This window comes from Narcine bancroftii, chromosome 2 (assembly GCF_036971445.1).
Source record: "Narcine bancroftii isolate sNarBan1 chromosome 2, sNarBan1.hap1, whole genome shotgun sequence".
In the NCBI taxonomy this organism is placed as follows: Eukaryota; Metazoa; Chordata; class Chondrichthyes; order Torpediniformes; family Narcinidae; genus Narcine; species Narcine bancroftii.
The window spans coordinates 115,724,426-115,745,189 of NC_091470.1; the positions used below are offsets into that span (position 1 = coordinate 115,724,426).

Sequence of the window (20,764 nt, forward strand, 5' to 3'; positions counted from 1 at the left end):
TTTTGCACCTGCCTGGGTGTCAATGAGGGATCATGAAGGGATCGATGGTCTAAAATGTTTGAGGACCCCTGTATTAATGTTACTCGCAAGTCGTAATTCCCGTAGATCACCGAATGTAATGGCAATAGTAGTGAGATGTACAACTAGCAAAATTTAAACTACAATATCATATGCATGGCCTAAATTTATTTATATTGACATACTGTAGTTTCATGTGGTTAAAGTGAAAATTCTTTTCCTTTAATTACTACTCCATTCTCAAAAAAGTTGATACAAGTTCACAAATACTAATGGCCACAACGTTGAAACTAAAATAATAGGAAATTTGACAAAAGCAGCGACTTTCAAAACACCAGCAGGAACCAAAACAACAGCGTGTGCTTGTAGAGCGTAAGGATGAAACCCCTTGAATCGAAGCGTCCTTGTCGTTGGGGGATAATGACAGCTCTGACTGGAGGACATTAGAAGGCTCAAAAAGTAAATGAGCATCGAGTTTTAGCCTTGTAGCTACACTGATACATGTAAGATGGGCTTACGAAAAATGTTTTTGTTGTTATAACTACCACAGGGATATTTTTATAAAACATCATAAATTTCTGCTGAAACATTGCACAAAAATTTTATAGACAGTCACCCCCTCTGATGGTGTCACCTGATGTGGTCTGCACCCCCCCCCCCCCCCCCCCAGTGATGCCAGTCAAAGAGAGGTAATCAGGTCTGGGGCAGATGGAACCTGCCCACCCCTCCCCTTGTTGCATGTCACAGGGAACCATTTATTCAATGAGACAAGGAAGTGGGGACAATGATGTAAATCTCCTACCTCTTCTCGGCAGGTGTCACTTTCTGGGGTGGCTCAATCCTGATCTTGGGGTCCCATTCACCCGGAGGAAGGACGATAACTTCATCCAAGAATTCATCGATGCCAGCGATCAGGTCATCTCTGTCTCTCGCTTTGTAAGCCACGTCACTGAACAGCTGGAACCCAACACAGATGGAGCAGAGTGTGGATAACAGCCCAGAGGACAAGGCAGCCTCAGCACAGCAGTGGAATCATACCACCACCTACTCTATAGTCTGAGATCTCACCATTAGGGAGAACATTGGGATATTCATATAGACTGCAGAATGTGCCAGCTCACCAAGTCATCTTATTCTCCCATTAACCCTTTGGTCTCCAGCCATTTTTAACCTTTCATAATATATATATTCTGGACTGGGTCCATGGGTAAACTACAGTATGAAGACTATACGAACCAGCTGGATCTTAGAGCTGTATATGATGTCATGTTTGTACTCTGTCAATAAATCTAAAATCTGGTGGTTGGGAATAAAAGCAGTTCCTGAAAAACAGGGACACGGAGTCCAAAGGATTGGTTTTCTTTGTGATCTCTTCTCCTCAGGATGAACGTGAAAGGGTCTCAACATTGGGTTTGTGTGGACTCGGCAGGTTGGAGAGCCTTTACCCCAATGTTCTTTCACTCCATGACTTTCCCAGGATTCCATACACTTAGGGAAAGACAATTAATATTCCAACCCACACACCTTAGGGATGTGGGAGAAAACACAACTGGTCAAAGGGAGAATGTGCAAACTCCAGCTGAGTTCAGGATTAGACCCAGGTCACAGGCACTGTGGAAGCAGCCCTCCACTGACTGTACCCTGTCTCCACTGCCTATGAGTGCAGAAGAGCATTTGCTGCAAATCCTTTTCTTTCTCCTTGCTTGGGGAACCATAACACATGTTAGCAACCACTGCAGTGGGTATAGAGTGTCTTCTGCGATCACCACGACTCTGAAGAGCAAGGAGGAAAATGCTGCAGTGCTTGACCTTGAAACATTGGCTAAATCCATTGGTGAAGCCCCTTAAAGTGAGTCAGTTTAGCACCGAAGATCGAGGTAGGTATGGGTGCCTCTCTGTTCACATTTTCCGAGCTCAAGAGAACAGCAGTAGCAGTGTCTTTCTACAGGTTTGGGCTGATAACTCACATCATCCACCATCAGAGTGGCCATCGCTCTTCCAATCTCACTGTAAGATTTGCCTTTCCCTTGAGGGCCCAGAAGAATAAAAATAAACCTATTTGGGAAAGAGATTAATGTTAGAATGTAAAATTCCCAATTTCATTCCGTACGAGAATAAAATAAAAGTGTATTCATAATGGAGGAACACGAGTGCAGATGCCAGCGTCTTGAGCTAATGATGAGTTGCTGAAGGGATGCAGCAGGCCAGGCAGCATCCATAGGGAGAGATGGTCAATGTTTCCAGGTCAGGAGCCTTGGTGAAAAGGGTGACAGCAAGATGAAAAAGAGGGAGGGGACTGGGGAAGGGCCGTAAGGAGATAGGACATTGGGTGAAAGAAGGTGGGAGGAGTAGAGAGACGTCCATGAGACCGGGAGGAGATTTGAGAGAAAAGTGAGGAGCTGGTGAAGAACAGATAGAAACAGTGCAAACGGATCAGGGCGGAGGAGTGGGTTTCCTATCACTGAGGTTTAGTCTGAGTATGATATGTTGTTCAACATACATGGACTCATCCTGGCACTGGTAAAACACAAAAGTCTGTAGACTGTAGATAAAGTAAAAACGCAAAGCTGGAGAAACTTAGCAGGTCAAACAATTTCCTTTATAGAGCAAAGATAAAAATGCACAACTGACATTTCAGGCTTGATCCCTTCATCAAGGTGTAGAAAAATGTTGGCAGCTACCCAAATAAATGGATAAGGGGGGGGGGGAAGGATGGGGGGGGAGAAGCACGATCGCAAAGGCAGTGGGTAATAGGTGGAGAAGGGAGGGAGGGCACAGCAACAAGCAGGGGGTGAAGGGATGGCAAAATTTACAACTATTTAAAACACCTCAGAGAGAGTCAGTTGCAGTGAAAGTATCGTTGACCCGCGGAGAGCCACAGAGTGAGGAGTGAGCTGTGAAACCAAGCACAAGCATTACAGTACTTAATAGCTGTGTGCCAATGACCCAGCAACAGATTTACCACGTAATCAAGTGCAAGAGATTCCACTGGGTTGACCCCTACCTTGTTGGCACAGCCACCTCTGTCAGACCACCCAACATTGTCGGTTGCAGAAGACGCACAAACGCCACAAAAGGCTTTTCAAGGAAGTCCACTTCTCCCACAAGGATGTTTGAAGCTTCCGAATCACGAGGTATCTTCTTCTTGAATTTGTTCTTGAGCTGCGAAGAATGGAGGGTAGTTTGTGAGTCAGTGTTTGGAATGGTGGTCATTGCCTAGCAGGACTGAAGAGAAGAATGTAGAAAGTCGGAAATCTTGCCAAGCCCACCTTGGGCACCGAGATAATTCCACTGAAGACATCGACCTGAGATGGTGCCTCAAGAAGGCGGCCAATGTCATAAAGGACTCCTGTCACCCTGGTGACAACCTCTTCCCACTGCTGCCTTTTGACAGAAGGTACAAAACCCTGAAGTCCAGCATTTCCAGTTTCAAGTTAAACAAGAAAGTCTGCAGATGCTGGGGTAGAGTACAATACACAAACTTAAAAAAAAAACATAAATAGACTATTATTTATTTACAAAAGGAAAACCACTGACAGTCACATCCCACCCTTATTTTCATATCCATATGTTTCCATCACTGTACATTATTACATTCTTTATTTACCCTGTAACCACCCCTGTGGCACCTTGTTAGTCCTCCCCTCTGTTGTTTGAGGGGCTTCCCCTCAGTCTCAGTCACTCAGTGCCTGGTAATGGGAGGACACTGTGGTCCTTCCCCACAGCGCTCGCGTGTTGGCTGCACCAAGCCTCAGCACGTACTCCTGCAGCCTGGAATGTGCCAGTCGGCAGCATTCCCTCACCAACATTTCCATGTGCTGAAAGACCAACAGGTTTTGGGCAGACCAAAGGGCATCTTTCACAAAGTTGGTGGTCTTCCAGCAGTTCTGGATGTCGGACTCTGTGCGTCCCCAAGAACAGCCCATAGATCAGAGAGTCCTCTGCTATGCTGTTGCTGGAGATGACAAGGACCCTTGCATCCTTCACCACACATTCAAATCTGCACTCTGCAAAGAGGTGGTCGACTTGTCTCCACTCCACTGCAGTTATCTTGGGGACAACATGTATGGCGGATGATGTTCCGGTTGTACAGGAAGGATATGACTGGGAAGGCCCTCGCGCCATCAGCCAGGACAAGTCCTGCTTGTTCATAAATACAGGCGATGAGACATTCCAACAGATGACCTGAACAGTCTAACCAGGAAACCACCCCACCAGGTCCATCAGGTCCTTGTCTCTCAGTGTCTGCAGGATGTTCCGTGCTGACTACAGTCTGATGGCCTTGAGGTCAACGTGTTGGGAGAAACCTTCATGAGGTATATGCCCTTAAGTAAAGGTTACCCTTTATTTACTATGGATGCTGTGTGACCTGCTGAGTTTCTCCAGCCCATTTGTGTGTTGGACTTCCAAGTTTTATTCCCCAACAGCTATCAGGCTCTTTTTTTTTCAATATTTTATTTTTTATTTTCAAAGACTCTTACGAATCTAAATAAACAGTATATTTTTTCCCAACAATTATGTACATCATACAGAGCCTATTTTATCCCTATCCCTCTCCCCTCCTTCGCGCCCTCTAATACAAAAAAAGAAAAACATTGTATAAATTAAACAAATAAAAAGAACAAAATATCATTAAAGTCAAAGACCTTTATGGGGACAAGATTTTCAAGATTCAATTTATTATCATAGTAATAAAACAGTGTCGTATTACATGACATTTCTTTTTGCCTGCTGCAAGGCAGACAGATTCGCCACCAGCAGGAATTGCCTAGGCGCCTCTTATTTTTTTTTACAGTCAGAGAGAAAAAAGCAAAAGAGAGCCTCCCCAGATTCTCCGAGAGTGTGCAGATTTGCCTCCAGTACTTCTGCAGCCCTCTGTCACACAGAGTCCATTCCAAACCAATGACAACCTGAGCTCCAGAACTGAACCACCGACGTGATTAGGAATCCTTCGCAGCCCTCGATATCTCCTTGCATCCTGGTCCGATACATGGTACCCTTCCAGCCAGTTTGAGCCAGTCTCCAACAGTCCACAGGCCAGTGCAAGTCTCCCGACAGCAGTCTCCAGCAGCCTTGGGTCTATAGCAGTCCACTGCATGCACTGGTTCCTCAGCAGCAGAGTGCCCTTACTGGTCCTCTGCTGTGGTCACTGTCTCTGCAGGTTGTCTCCTCCACTTCTCCCTCACAGACGGTGTGTGATCTTCCCGTCCTCTGGTGCGCTCCCCCAGTCCTCCGCTTCAACAGAGTCTGCAGGCCCTCATGGCTGTTGGTCAATAATAGGTGCCGTCATCTTGTGTGCAGACACGTGGTCGCAGGATTTTGACTAAAACCACTATCAATTCCCTCAATGAGCCATTCAAAGCCTGTGTGGAGCCTATGGCAGTTGGCCGGGCCCTGCGGGAGCGCTGCATTTCTGCTCCCTCGCTCCCTGCAGGTCCACACCAGGTGGCAGCACTACCACTACAGCTGCTTCGTCAGCGCCGCCAACTCTAACCGTCAGGAAGAACCCAAAATAAAGGGATAAGGGACAAAATACAAGAGTCCATCATCTGCGGCACGACCCACTTCACTGATCTCGAGCATTCCAATACTGGCACAGATGTTCTATTCACTTTATCTAAAGGAGTAGAATTACATCTGCACATCTAGGTGCTGAAGATAGGGATGCCAGACCCTAACAAATGTAATTTTTCCTTCTTAAATTGTATGTGGTTTTCTCCAGGCTATGCAACTCTGAGTTTCCGTATTCCATCATGTAATATTTAGTTGGGAGTTGGACTTCCACGTGACCACTGTAGACTTCCTGACTACTGACAAGGCAACCTTCAAAAACTGAACCTGGTATTTGGACAGTTTAAAACTCTTATCCTTAATGTTTCCCAGAAGGTACAATTCCGGGTCCTGTGGAAGATCCAACTTAGTCATTTTTTTTATATATGTTCCCCAGGTTCTCCAAGAAGAATCTCACATTTGTGCACAGCCAGGTGGATTGATAAAGGTTCCAACCTCCACACCACAACAAAAGCAAATTTCTGAAATTTCAGATTTAGATATATGTAATTTTTGTGGTGTGAGGTACTGTTGATGCAGCAGCTATCAGGTTCTTGAATCTCCCTGTATTACCTCATCACTAACTACAAACTTCCCTGTACCACCCCATCACTAATCACGAACCTCCCTGTATTACCCCATCGCTAACCACGAACCTCCCCATAATAACCCATCGCTAACCAAGAACCTCCATGTACTACCCCATCACTAACCATGAACCTCCCTGTACTACCCCATTGCTAACCATCAACCTCCCAGTACTACCGCATCGCTAACCATGAACCTCCCTGTACTATCACATCGCTAACCAGGAACCTCCCCATACTAACCCATCGCTAACCATGAACCTCTCATACTACCTCATCACTAACCATGAACCTCCCTGTACTACCCCATCTCTAACCATGAACCTCCCCGTACTACCTCATCACTATCCATGAACCTTCCCGTACTACCCCATCGCTAACCATGAACCTCCCTGTACTACCCCATCTCTAACCATGAACTTCCCCATACTACCCCATCTCTAACCATGAACCTCCCCTTACTACCCCATCTCTAACCATGAAGCTCCCCGTACTACTTCATCACTATCCACGATCGCTAACCATGAACTAGTTCAGGACCATTAAAAGATATGTCTGTACAATTGAAACAATTTTTAATTTTTCCACTGACTGCAACTGTGAATATTTATTATTCTATCCTTTTATATTTATTCTCTCTTTTTCTGCCTCATGGCACAGAGAAGTAATTTAATTTATACTCGAGTAGATGTACATCTTCTGCATCATTTATACTCCCACTGCATGATTCCTATTTTAAGTTCTGCATATTAACATCAACCCCCTCTTGATTCTACCACCTGCTCACACACTAAAGTGGCCAATTAACCTATGGACATGCATGTCTTTGGGAGGTGTGCGGAGACTGGAGCACCCAGAGGAAGTTCACAGGATCAAAGGGCATACATGCACACTCCTCACAGGCAGCATCCAAGGTCAGGTCTGAGTTTGGTCTTGGTGGTCACTGAATATCCCAATCCCCATTATACCTTCTATAAATATAGTTCAAGTTTGCAGAATGGTCAGCATTTCTCTTTACACAAGACTTGCTTTATATTTAAATTCCAATAATCACGATGGGGGGGGGGGGGCGCAGGTCTTTGTACTCTGAGTGTCTGACAGGCTTTGCACAGATGCTGGGAACTCCACACTGCTCCAAATTAGCCAGGCAGTGTGTTGTGGTCTGTAAGCTGGGTTGTACAGGTCATGGTCAAGAATGTGAATGCAGGGCTAAGCACTATTCTCGTGATCCCAGTCAACACCCATTTGCTATTTCATAATCTGATTAACAATTTTAAAATGTGGTATAATTTATTATATCTAATCAAAGATGAATTTAACAATTTCCACATGAATTTACTGCATTCTCTACATTCTTGTTCCAGCTTCGAATTCTGGAAACAGCAGGCAAAAGGGACAGATCAGACACTCCTTCTTGTTCAGAAACATTGTGGTGCCTGAAAACCTGGAGGAAACTCACTGGGAGGACATGCAAACTCCACAGAGGCAGCTCTGGAGGGTTGAGACTGAACCTATATTGCTGTCACTGGGAGGCAAGAGCACTAAATCCTGAACTATCCTTGAGAAGGTGGTGGTGAGTTGCCTTCTTTAACTGCTACAATCTATGTGGAGAAAATACTCCATGTTGGGAGGGAGTTCCAGAGTTCAAGAAATACCTTTGGATGAAGGTGAGAGGGAAACACTTAAAGGAGATTTACAAGGCAATTTCTTTTTGCACCAAGGTACTGGGAACATGATGGCAGCAGATACAATAGCAACATTTCAGAGTCATTTGGGCAGAAACTGGCACAGTAGGAAATAGGGGGATATGGAACTTCTGCGGGTGGATGGGATTAGTTTAGATTGGCATCAAGGTTGGCACAGGTATGATGGGTTGAATGGTCTGTTCCAGTGATGGACTATGTTCTAAATTCTAAGCCTAGATAAGCAATAGTGATGTATTAAAGAACTTCACCTCAATGGAAATAAAAATGCAATATTTTAAAATCAAAATGGAAATTATACAACAATTCAGAAAAAATAAGTTCATACACATAGCTCGAGATTTACCTGGTCATTGCTAGGAGTATCTGCAATGTCATTCATGCTTCTGCTTTGAGCATGTCCTAGATCAAAAACAGGTCCAGAAATTACATACTTAATAAGAAATTTGCAGGAAAATTGGGGTCAAGGAACCATTGCTGGGGTTTGGAATTTGGAAAAGGCTTCTAGCTGCTGGCAGGTCATTTGGATTAGGCATTAAACAAGGAGTGGGTGCATGCACACACGCTGCATGCAGTATTTTCATCTTAGTTACCCAGTCACCAGGTGATGTAGGCAGGTGACTTACGTAGCCGTCCATAACTGGAAGCGTGCCTCATTTCCAAGTCTTCAGTGGAGCGGTAAAAGTTTGCCCCAATGCCTGGAGCTCGGCAGGGGCTGCAAGCTGAAGGCCACTCGTTAATTCAAGCAGTTAGTAGGGAAAGAAATAAAGATACATGTTCAGTTAGCAGAATGACTCAATGGACCGAGAGTTTGTGAAACAATCGCAGTCGGAGAATTGGATTCCTGAGGATCGAACTGCTGGAGGATCCCACCTGAACAGTGAAAAACTGGGGGGAGTCTTGCAGGTCAGGAAGTATCAGCAGAGACAGTCAGGCCAGGATCATTTATCAAGACTCCAGAACTGCTCCAGAAGTAGTCTTGACAAAGGGACCCAAGCCAAACCAATGACTGACATAGAACATAGAATGCTACAGCACAGTACAGGCCCTTCAGCCCTCAATGTTGTGCTGACAAGAATTCCTACCAAAAAAAATACAGAAATGCAAATACAAAATCCTCCCTACACCTTCTACTTTTATTCCATCCATGTGCCTGTCTCAGAGTCTCTTAAATACCCCTAATGATTCAGCCTCCACCACCACCACCCGGTAATGCATTCCAGGTACCTACAACTCTCTGTGTGATAAAACTTACCCCTGATGCCTCCCCTAAACTTTCATCCCTTCACTTTGTACAGATGTCTTCTGGGGTTTGCTATACCTGCCCTGGGAAACAGGTGCTGGCTGTCCACCTCATCTAAACCTCTCAGAATCTATTAAGTCACCTCTCATTCTTATTCACTCCAAAGAGAAAAGCAAAGGTAAACGTTCCATTATTGTCACAAAATACTTCATTAGAATGTAACATACATGAAACTCTATAACTTTCTCTACTGTAAGGAAGACACAGTTGCCACTTTATCCAGCAGCCCTCAGAGAAATGTGTCCCAATGAGGAATAAACTCGTGACCCCTGGTTTACAAGACCAGTGCTCTAACCATTGAGCTATCCCAGCTCTGCTAACCTTACCTTATTTTCCAATCCAAGCAACATCCTGGTAAATCTCCTCTGTACCCTCTCCAGTGATAAGGACCAGAACTGAACACAATACAGTGTGGTGTCACCTGTGTCTTATAGAGCTGCAAAATCACCTCTCAACTCTTGAACTCAATCTCCCTATTAATGAAGCCCAGCATCCCACAGTCTTTCTTAACTATTCTAGCAACCTGCGCAGCAGTCTTGAAAGATGTATGGGTATGGACCCCAAGGTCTCGGTGTTTCTCCACGCTGTTAAGTATCCGACCATCAGGTTTGACCTTCCATAATATATCATCCCATGGTCCTTTCTCTCCATGGATGCTTCCCGACCTGGCGAGACCCTGCAGCTTCTCTTTGTTCACACACTATCTGTAGGTTCTGCTGGAGGGATGCAGTACACCGAGCAGCATCTGCGGAGGAAAAGGGAGGTTGGCTTCTCAGGCCACGACCCTGCATCCTGATGCAACCAAAATGTAGCCATCTCTTTGCCTCCACGGATACCGCCTGGCCTACTGCTCCATTTTCACACACTGCACTCTCTCCAAGATTTCTTGATATCATTACAGGGCAATTGAAACCATTTGTCTGCCCTGTCACCTGTGACAGGCTGATGAGGGGTAAAGTACATGCTGATAACCCACCTCTCAACTCAAATAAAAACAGGATATCTTAGAAAAACTCAGCAAATCAGGCAGAAATAGATTTCACATCTGAGATCAATCATTGAAATGGAAAAACAGAGAGAAAAAACAATTGTCCTGGTAGCAGAGAAGGTGAAGAAACAGAGACCTGCAGATGCTGGAATCGCAAGCAAACATGGGTCATGGAGACAAATGGTCGGTCACTGTTTTGGGCCCAGGACCCTTGATTGAAGGGGGAGATCAAGCATAAAATCTAGGAGGAGCTATTAAGGGGCAAGGAGGTGGAAGAGGTGCAGGGTGGAAGACCATTGTGGGGGGTGGGAGGTTGGCCAGATTATACTACTTCACCCACACTTCCAACATTAACTACAGGCAAAGGAGCTGACCCGCCCCATTATTTCCACCCAATCAGAGCAATTCCCCTTGTCCTATTATATGCTACCCACCCAACTTCTTGCTTCCTAGACTAACATTTTCTCAAACATAACCAACATTGACATGAGGCAGTGTCTTAAGAAAGCAGCCTCTATCCTAAAGGACCCCCACCTCCCAGGCACAAGGTGTACGCTGACATTTCAGACTGAGATTCTGCAGCAAGATTGAGGGGGAAGATGTCCAGCTTACAACAGCTCGTTAGGGGTGGGACTAGGTGAAGGATAGAGCAAGATAGGGAGGGGATGTTGGGCAGATGGTACAAGGTGGAGGGGAGGTGAATAAAGGGAGAAAAAAGTAGGTGGGTTATGTGAGTGGGGAAAGAATTACCTGAAATTGGAATATCAGTGTTCATGCCATCAGCCACCCAAGTGGAATATGAGATATTGAGGGTGAGTCAGGGTGGTTATGGAGGCAGCAGTTGTTGGGAGAGCAAGACAATGCACAGGTCAGTACTATAGGGGGTGGGGTGGGTGGGGGGAGAGCAACAGTTTCTTAGGTGGAGAATGGAGTTAAAACAGATAGTGAGACCACAAAGTCCTTCAACCAATGGCACAGAGCAACTATTTATGCCAGATTCACCTCCACCCTCCGAGGAGCAACCCTGGAATGGCAGGAAGAGCTTGGGATGAAGCAGATTTGCCTGCTATGTTAAAATTCCAGGAACACAATTTGACTGGTGTCCTGATTAACCTGGTCACGTCGTTTTTATTCTGAAATCCAAAGTTGTGCTGATGCCTGGCTATTATACAAAACTATACTTTTCCCTGTATCTCAGAACATGTGACAATAAGCTAGTTTAGTTCAGGCCAATAATTGGTCAGTGTGGACATGTTGAGCTGAAGGGTCTGTTTCTGTGCGACGGAACTCGATGACTAAGATTCCAATGGTCATATTTGTTGACTCCCCAAGTTAAAACACGAACATATTCATCTCTGGAAAAAAAGGGATTAAAATCCTGGAAGGAAGCTAATACTGAACTAAGAAATGGAGAATTTTGGAGACCTCGTGGACTTTTAAATTATTCACAAAATGTACCAAGTACAACATTCTGATTGGCAAATATGTGAGCAAGCTTTGTGCGTGACAGGTCTGTTGTAAATGCAGAGATTGAACAGAAGGAAAGAAGAGAAGGCTGAGGAGTGAAGGAACCTATAGAGGTTTATAAAATTCTGAAGGGCATGGATAAAGTGGATGTGCACTGTCTTTATCCGAGGATACATGATTCTACAACTAGAGAGCGTAGAGTCCTCATCGAGGGGTCAGCAGTGGAGAAAGTCAAGAACTTCAAATTCCTGGGTGTCAACATCTCCGAGGATCTGTCCTGGAGCCTCCACATTGATGCAATCACAAAGAAGGCCGCCACTGCCTATACTTTGTGAGGAGTTTGAAGAGATTCGGTATCCCACCAAAGACTTCTACAGGCATACCATGGAGAACATCTTGGTTGGAATGGAGGTGCCAACTCTGAGCACAAGAATAAAATCCAGAGGGTTGTTAACACAGTCTGCAATATCATAGGCACCAGACTTCACTCCATCAAGGACATCTACAAGAGGCGGTGTCTTAAGAAAGCATCCTCTATCCTCAAGGACCCCCACCACCCTGGCCATGCCCTTTTCACTCTGCTACCATTGGGGAAAAGGTACAGGAGCCTGAAGACGAGCACTCAATGGCACAAGGACAGCTTCTTCCCCTCTGCCATCAGATTCCTGAACAATCAATGAACCAAATACATTGGCTTACTTTGATTTTTTTGTGCACCTTTTAACATTTTTGTAAGGTGGTTTATATAAATGCACTGTGATGCTGTCACAAAACAACAAATTTCGTGGCTTGTTCATGATGATAAATTCTGATTCTGATTCATCGGTTTAAGGTAAGAAGGGAGAGATTTAAAAGGGACCCAAGGGGCAACTATTTCACTCAGAGGGTGGTCTATATCTGGTCCAAGCTGCCAGAAGAAGCTGTAGAAGTGGGGACAATTATGACATTCAAAAGACATTTGGTCAGATAGATGGGTAGGAAGGGCTATAAAAGATAAGGACCAAATGGGGCAAACCATGGATCAATACAACACTGTACAGGCCCTATGGCCCTTGATGTTGTGCCAACTCATATATTCCTTTAAAATTAAGTACTAAATCCTCCCTAACTCATAACCCTCTATTTTTCTTTCATCCATGTATCTAAGAGTCTCTTAAATGCCCGCAATGTTTCAGCCTCCACCACCATCCTCAGCAAGGCATTCCAGGTACCCGTAACTCCCTGATGTCTCCCCTAAACTTCTCTTCCTTCACTTTGTACAGAGGTCCTCTAGTGTTTGCTGATCCTGCCCTGCTAAACAGGTGCTGGCTGTCCACCCTACTATACCTCTTATAATCTTGTAGACTTCTATCAAGTCATTTCTCATCCTTCTATGCTCCAAAGAGAAAAGTCCCAGCTCTGCTAACCTTGCCTCGTAAGACTTGTTTCCCAATCCAGGCAACATCCTGGTAAATCTCCTCTGCACCCTCTCCATAGCTTCCAAATCCTTCTTATAATGAGGTGATCAGAACTGAACACAATACACCAAGTGTGGTCTTACCAGAGATTTGTGTGGTGACATTGAGGGATGTATGGATTTGAACCCTCAAGGTCCCTCAGTTCATCCACACTACTGACCATTAATCCTGTACTCAGCTGTCTGGTTTTTCCTTCCATACTGCATCACCTCACTCTTATCAGGATTGAAATCCATCTCTCACCTTTCCGCCCAACTCTGCATCCTGTCTATATCCTCTTGTAACCTTTGACAACCTTCAATTCCATCCAACCTTCATGCCATCTGCAAACTTAGTGACCCATCCTTCCATCTCTTCATCCAGGTCATTTATAAAAATCACAAAGAGCAGGTGGGGGGGGGGGGGGGGGAGGGTCGCAGAACAGATCCTTTCGGCACTCCATTAGTTACCGGCCTCCAGGAAGAAATACTTCCCTTCCACAACTACTCTCTACTTTCTTCCTACAAGCCAATTTTTTATCCACACACCCAAGGTTCCATTGATCCCGTGCCTCATGACTTTATAGATGCAAGAGTCTATGTGAGGGTTGAGAGACAGGTTACAATGAAATCAGCCCCATCGGATGTGTTGATGGGCTGCGAAGCTCACCTGACGTAGCTGTGGCCGACTTCCCGATGTCAACCAAGGATCGGTGGATGGGCTTCTTAGTTTGGTGACGATGCTTCCTCAGGAGAATGAATGAGATCTGTTCCCGTACATCTGGTTTAACAAGTCCATCTTCAATCTGCTTGTCAATGATATCATCTGTAATGAAAGGCACACTGTTCACTTGATGTCCTGAGTAGATCTGATGGACTTTCTTTCCTTGAAACAGCAGAACATAAGAAATGGGAGCAGGATTTGGCCATCTGGCCTGTCAAGCCTGTTCCGCCTTTCAATAAAATCATGGCTGATCTGGCCATGGACTCATCTCCACTTACCTGCCTTTCCTCCAGACTCCTTAATTCTGTCACTGTGCAAATGTTTGTTCCACTCTGCCTTAAATAGAGCAGAGAATTCCACAGATTCACTCTTCTTTTTAGGCATACAGCACGGTAACAGGCCACTTCAACCCACTAGTCCATGATGTCCAATTTAACCTACATCCCAGTACATTTCAAACGGTGGGAGGAAACTGGAGCCCCCAGGGAAAACCCATACAGACACGGGAGAGCGTATAATCTCCTTACAGACAGCATTGGATTTGAACCCTAGCTCCAATCAGTGGCACTGGAAAGGTGGGGCACTAACTGCTACCCCAACCATGTCGCCCTTTTGGGAGAAGCAGTTCCTTCTCATCCCCACTTTAATCTGCTCCCCCAGTCGTTGAGGCTATGTCTCACCTACCAATGGAAATAACTTTCCTGTCTCAATTTTATCTATCCCTTTCAAAAACTAACATGTTTTTATAAGAACCCCCCTCCTTCTTGTGAATTTCAGTGAGTACAACCCCAGTCAACTCCAATGTCCCCCTCATCTCTGGGAGCAAGGGGGTGTAATGTGAAGGGCCGGAAGATGGTGGAGGGGTGGTGATGCAGTAGGGGAGTGGGTGGAGATGAGTGGTGGTGGAAAGGGGAATGGGCTGGCAAGATGGAGATGTCCAGAGCACCATGCAGGAAATAATGGTGAAGACAGAACTTACATCACAACTAAAATGATCTAATGCAGATGTGGGATAATCTACAAGCTGGGATCCCTGTACTGGGTTGGGGGAGCAAACAGCAGGAACACTTGCCCTCTTGGTAAACACTAGCCACACCAGGGGTACAGTACGTGTCCTGATGCACGTCTTCTTCAAACATCTCTCCAAAAATGGTCAAATTTAATTCCTTACACTTGAATCTCCTGAAAAGTTGTGAATGATCAACATTGGGCTAATTGACCTTTTATGAGCCAGGAGCAGAAAAGAGCCAAATGGCCTCCTTTTGCAAATTGTGTAGTTTCATGATTCTCTTGTTTCATATGCTGAAGAGACCTTGTCCTTTCTCAGAGTGGTTGGTCCAATTAATTACCAGCGATGTTGGCGTGCAAGTTTGATTTGAGAATCTCAAATGGTGTCAACATCATTTCTATTCATTTAGAAGCCTTCTCAGGCAGATTAAACTCCGAGTCATGAGCTTTCAGTTTCTTGGTTTTGGAGACTTTGAATGGGGTCACAGCAACAGATAGGAAAAATTTCTCACCTATGATCTGCGGTAGTGAATAGCCATCCAAGTCTAACAGTACTGTTTCTGTCTGCAAACATGTCCGCAGCTCGAACAGACTATGCAGCGATAATGTGGAGACATGAGGTTTACTCCATCGCTCCCCTCCTTCCTCAACCTTCTCTTCAAATTTTATCCATCTGAGGAAAGAGAAAGATTAGAGCACACAGTGTAGGATGAATCCATGCAGGGAAATGGTTTCTTCCCACAGTATCCAGTAACCAAGTAAATAATTCCAAAATATTCATATATATTTATTTTAAATTATAGCTTCATTTATATATGTGATTATTATGTGGTGTGTGCGCGCACGTGTCTATGTTTGTGCATTCGTGTGCGTGCATGCTTCTTCTGGTTGCACATTTACCATCAGATGATAATAAACTTGAACTTAACATCATGGCTTTTGAGTCCTGCTGAAGCATTATGATTTTATGCCATGCCTTTAATATTGTAAAACATCCTAAAGGAGTTTTGTGGGAGAGTTATTGAAAGCGGGGTCAAGTCTTGGCATTAAAGCCAGTCTGAAATTATCTTCTTTCCCACCTCCACAACTGCTGTCACAGATGTCAACATCCAAAGACCCCTCCTTTTTGGTTCAGTTCGGTTTGTGGCTGCCAACTTTTCCCTTCACCTACCCTGCCAACCCACTCTTGGCTCATCTTCAGCCAGAGGTCAGAATGGTACATTATAACCGCAGGTCTCAGTTGAGGGTTATAGAGTTACGGGTCAGTGGCTGAGATGGAGATCATCGCCCTGCTGCACCCTTCCAGTGCACACAGCATAGAGTCAGTCCTGTCTCTTTACTGTTTATAACTACATCGTCGGGTCAGAAATAAGGTGGAGTAAACTGTAGGTCAAGGCTTGTAGCTAAAAATGCAAGATAAAAGCATAGAGAAACAATATTTTAAATACAGCACCATTTCTTGTTTCCTTTGTGTTGAATGGTTTCTTTGTGATTTATTAACATACAGAAGTAACAGAGTAGAATATAATTAAATCAGGCACAAAGAGTTCTTTCTAGAAAAAAAAATAAAATGTTAATCCTAAAGTCTAAATTATGTTTTAAGTCAGATTTAAAGTTATTATTGACATCAAATATTTGTGCATGGAAAATATATTTTGAATACTTACATCAGAGAGTTTGAACAAGTTCCCATTCTCATGATAGGTTTGTGGGCAAACTGGTCACGAGTTACAAGATTGTATGATTTAAAGATTTCAGGAGGAGCTTTGGACAAGCTATTTGCAACATTTTCCTTCTTGGCATAGAAAGAAAAGGTTTGTAATCTGTGTTGGCATTTCCTTCTGTGGCTTATGCTTATGAAGGAAGATGTTTCTAAAAACACCACGTCATTCTGTCTTGACAACATTTCTGTTGCAGTGCTGATGAGCTGCTCTTAGCACAGCCAAGGGGCTGATGAAACCTCACTCAGGCACTGTCTGTCAGCAAGGCCGTCAGGTAGTGTCCACTTAGCTATCATCAGTTCACTGCTACTGAATAAGAGTCTGGCTCCGATGAGCTGACTTCATCACAACCTTGGTCCAAAGTTTAGGCAAATGAGTGAATTCCAGAGAGCAGGTAGGGTGACAGTCCTTGACATCAGCCAATGGGCATTTTGCATCAGACTTCCCTGTAGAAGACATTTTAGCTGTATAATCGGACTTTCAAAGGTGAGAGAGAAGAGAAGCACGTGCAGCCATGATAATCAGAGAGAATGTGCTTGGACCTGTTGGCCTAACACTGGTGGTTTGAAAATTGCTAGAGTTGATTGTCAAGCATGAAGTGACAGAGTACCTGGATGTGCATGACTAGATGACAAAGTCTGCATGGTTTCCTTAACCCTTTCGAGTCCAGCCATTTTTAAACTTTCATAATATATACTCTGGACTTGGACAATGGATAAACTACAGTATGAAAGGTTAAAAATCAGTACGAATCAGCTGGTGGTTGGGTAGAAAACCAGTTCCAGAAAACGGGGACATGGAGTATATGTGCTTGGTGGTAGTTCCTGTAAACAGGGACACATAGTTCAAAGGGTTAAGGGAAAATCCTGTCTGAGAAACCTACTGCAATATTTTTGAGGAAACCAGAAAGGACAAGCAGTGGATGTTGTAAATTTGGACATTCAAAAGGCTGCACAAGATGAGAGTCCCATGAAATGACAGGAAGGATACTAGCATGGGTAGAGCATTGGCTGGACAACAGGAAAAAGAGTGGAATAAAGGGATCCTATTCTGGTGTTCCACAGGGGTCGATCCTAGAACTCCCACCCCAAATGCACTGTGGCGGGACCTTCACCAGTGGTTCAAGATGAAGACTCACCATCACCTTCTCAAGGGAAATTTAGGATGGGTAATAAATGCTGGCCTGGAAAGCAATGGCAAAATCACATGAACAAAGACAAGGAAACAAAGAGGACTGATTTGAAAATCTCAAACAGTGTCAACATCATTTCCATTCACTTAGAAGCCTTCTCACGCAGATTAAACTCCAAGTCATGAACTTTCAGTTTCTTAGCTTTGGAGACTTTGAATCAGTAAACTTTCATTCACTTTACCTGGCAGATTCCTTCCATTCCAACTCATCTCCATCGTGTTGCAGGGTGTCCATTTCTGTGAACAGTGTAGGTGTTGGCCCATCATCCTCCTCACCCAGAATGTACCGCAGGCGCTCAGCAGCCGGGGAAACTACGTACAATGGGTACAGAAAGACACAGGTCACATTATCTGAAACACAACCCCCTGAACAAGAGACTGTGAGGAGCCCAGTGACTGAGAGCCTGAGCTTGCTCTTCAATCTTTCCATGGATGGTTGATCACGTACTTCTTCCAGGTCTATGGTCAAGTGGGGATCTGGTCCTAAATTCTGGGGTAACCTCCGTGCTTCATAAACTGAATTCTCTTTGCAGCATTTGACAGCACTATGCCATTTCCATTCAATAAACATGACCCTGATGATCATGTGTACAAGAACAAACACATTTCCCAAACTTTCACCATTTGAAAATGTTTCAAATGAAAATGTATAACATTTCTATTATATCCATCAAAGCAGTGAATCTCACAATGTTCTCCATCTGCTAGGTTGTTGCCCACTCCCTCTCCTTGCCTCTATTTCCTTGAAACCTCTTTGTCCCCTCACTACATCCCATGCCCCCATTTCACTTCATCTCATCACAAACTTGGAAACGTTGCATTGCGTTCCCTCAGCCAAATTGTTGATGGAGAAAATGAATCGTTATGGCTGAGGGACCCAACTGAGGCATGGTCCCTTGTGGTACATTATACCAAAGAACACTACAGCACAGAAACATTATCCAAGCTTTAGTTGATACGTTTAAATTGTTCACACCTCACTACAACCCTGGAATTGATTTCTAAAGAAGTTCATCTCACACCAAGGCTCGTTGTAGAAATCTCTCAAACGACTTGCCAGTTTTCAATTGATAGGTATTTTGGAACAAAACTGACCAATACTTTACCACCATCACTAAAGGTTTTGACAGAGACTTTTTTTTTAGCATATTCAGCACTGGTCTCCAGGGACCTCAGCGAGAGTTTAGGACCTGTTTCTACTCTCCCAGCATCTCCAGGTATCTGGGATCCAGTCCAACTAGCTCAGTGGACAACACCGAGCTTTGGGACTTCCCTTTTACGTTTTCTGTCAATTCACCACCATGTGGCCTCTGCCTTGAGAGGTTAATTCCATTCGACAGATTTTTTTAACTCTGTCAGCCATCCTGATCCAGTGCAGGCAGAAATAAAATGAAAGCTTTGTCATCCTCCCAGAGACAAATGCCTTGCTTTTACCCTGACCCCTATCATTTACCTATTATTTCCAAGATTGTTCTCACTTCTAAGCTGCAAGTAAAACATTCTGACTGTGAAGCAATTGTAACTAATTCTTCTGGGCATGGATTTTGGTTTCTATGGTAACAAACCAATCCTATAACACTGATGTCTCATAGAATGGTCTCTTAAAGTTGTGTCACAGGGTAAGTCTAGGCCAATGATTCAAAATGGTTTTACTCTCCTGCAAATAAAACATAAGATGCTCAACTTTGCGGAGGGTAATAGAGAATCACGAGGGCATAGACAAGTGCAATAGTCATCGGCCTTTTCTCCAGGGTTCAGCTGTTTAAAAATTGAGGCCAAATGTAGGCAAATGGGACTAGCTTAGGTGGACAATCTGGTAGCATGGACAAATGCCTGAATTGGTGGCATAAAATTCACCCTCTATGAATATAAATGTGTAAGGACTTCTGCTGTGAGGAGTTATTGACATTGCAATCAATCAACGTGATCGCTGATGCCGCTAAATTTTCCCTTTACTGCACCTAGCAGGTGTTGGAATGGGCTCCTCCGCACAACACAAAAACCCTCTCCACTGCTGGGCTCAAAGAGAGCACACAAAAAAGACCCTCAGTCTTGAGACTGAGTGGAGAATTTAAAATTCACAGTTAGTGTAAAAATGAGTGTAAATGGGTGGGTGTTGATCAACAGCGAATTAATAAGGCCTGTTTTTGTGCTGCCATTTTCCATGACTCTGTGACCCAATAACAAGTCAAACTGCAGCTGCACTAAAATGCAACCTTTGCCTCGGGAGATGGATACCTGCCGGCTATGTAACATCATGGCGGAACAAGTGCCCATTATCACTTCTGAGGACATATCAGACATGATTGTCCCATCAATACATCCCCCTTCAACAAATACAGGGGTGTTGAATGGCTTACCCTCTGGAGTAACATCCAGCCTCCCTTTGTCAATGAGGCGCTGACAAATTTCTTCAGAATTATTTGCCCCCGAACTCCTCCCCTCCAGTGACTCTTTCTGGGATTCACTTCTGCAGGGATAGGTTGTCTCGTTCAGGAACGATCATCTCTGAGCTCGAGTGTGATCTTCTCACAAGCAAGTGCCACACATTTCACAGATCTCTCTCACACACACACACACACACACAATCCAAATCCCAATGGTGACCAGCATACACACACAAGCCACTGGTACACACACCAGCCCATTGACTGATACAGACGTTGATCGGTCAGTACTCTGCATTTCCTTTGATTCCTTGTCCAGTGACCCAGACAGGGGTACGCTCCTGTCCCACTCAGTCATTGGCGGGCTACTCACAAAAACCTGTCACGTCCCACCCACCGGCTGTCTTCAGTGGGCAGCAGGGGGGTCGGCTCCTCATCTTCATCAGTGGACTTCAGAGGGACCCACCATCTCATCCCACCACTCTGAGCGATTTCCTTCTGGTTAAAGGCGGGCGAGCTGCAGACTTTGAAAACGACCGTCTCCTTAAAATTGATAATGTGCTCAACCTCACGGAGCAGAGAATGCCTTTGGTACTGAAAGACGCCTCCTCCTCCTTCCTGCTTGCCGTGGTGGAGAATATAAAACTATTTGCTCCGCATTCGTGAAACTAAAATTCTATGC

The 20,764-nt window shown here is 44.6% G+C and overlaps 1 protein-coding gene across 10 annotated transcripts in view; it reads right to left on the reverse strand.

Annotated features, from left to right (window-relative positions):
* Window positions 1-20,764, reverse strand: part of LOC138754187 (electrogenic sodium bicarbonate cotransporter 4-like) — a 228,351-nt gene that overhangs the window by 84,280 nt on the left and 123,307 nt on the right. For 7 of the 10 annotated variants that reach the window (XM_069918076.1, XM_069918079.1, XM_069918075.1 and 4 more), the window contains 7 exons: window positions 17,878-18,007; window positions 15,296-15,456; window positions 13,722-13,877; window positions 8,205-8,260; window positions 3,023-3,180; window positions 1,986-2,073; window positions 821-975 (listed from right to left, as the gene is read on the reverse strand). In XM_069918076.1, the coding sequence (XP_069774177.1) occupies window positions 821-975; window positions 1,986-2,073; window positions 3,023-3,180; window positions 8,205-8,260; window positions 13,722-13,877; window positions 15,296-15,456; window positions 17,878-18,007 (904 nt within the window). Of the gene's footprint in view, window positions 1-820; window positions 976-1,985; window positions 2,074-3,022; window positions 3,181-8,204; window positions 8,261-13,721; window positions 13,878-15,295; window positions 15,457-16,450; window positions 16,498-17,877; window positions 18,008-20,055; window positions 20,129-20,479; window positions 20,734-20,764 lie in introns of those variants that run through there. The other 3 variants (XM_069918080.1, XM_069918084.1, XM_069918083.1) reach the window with 3 other exon arrangements.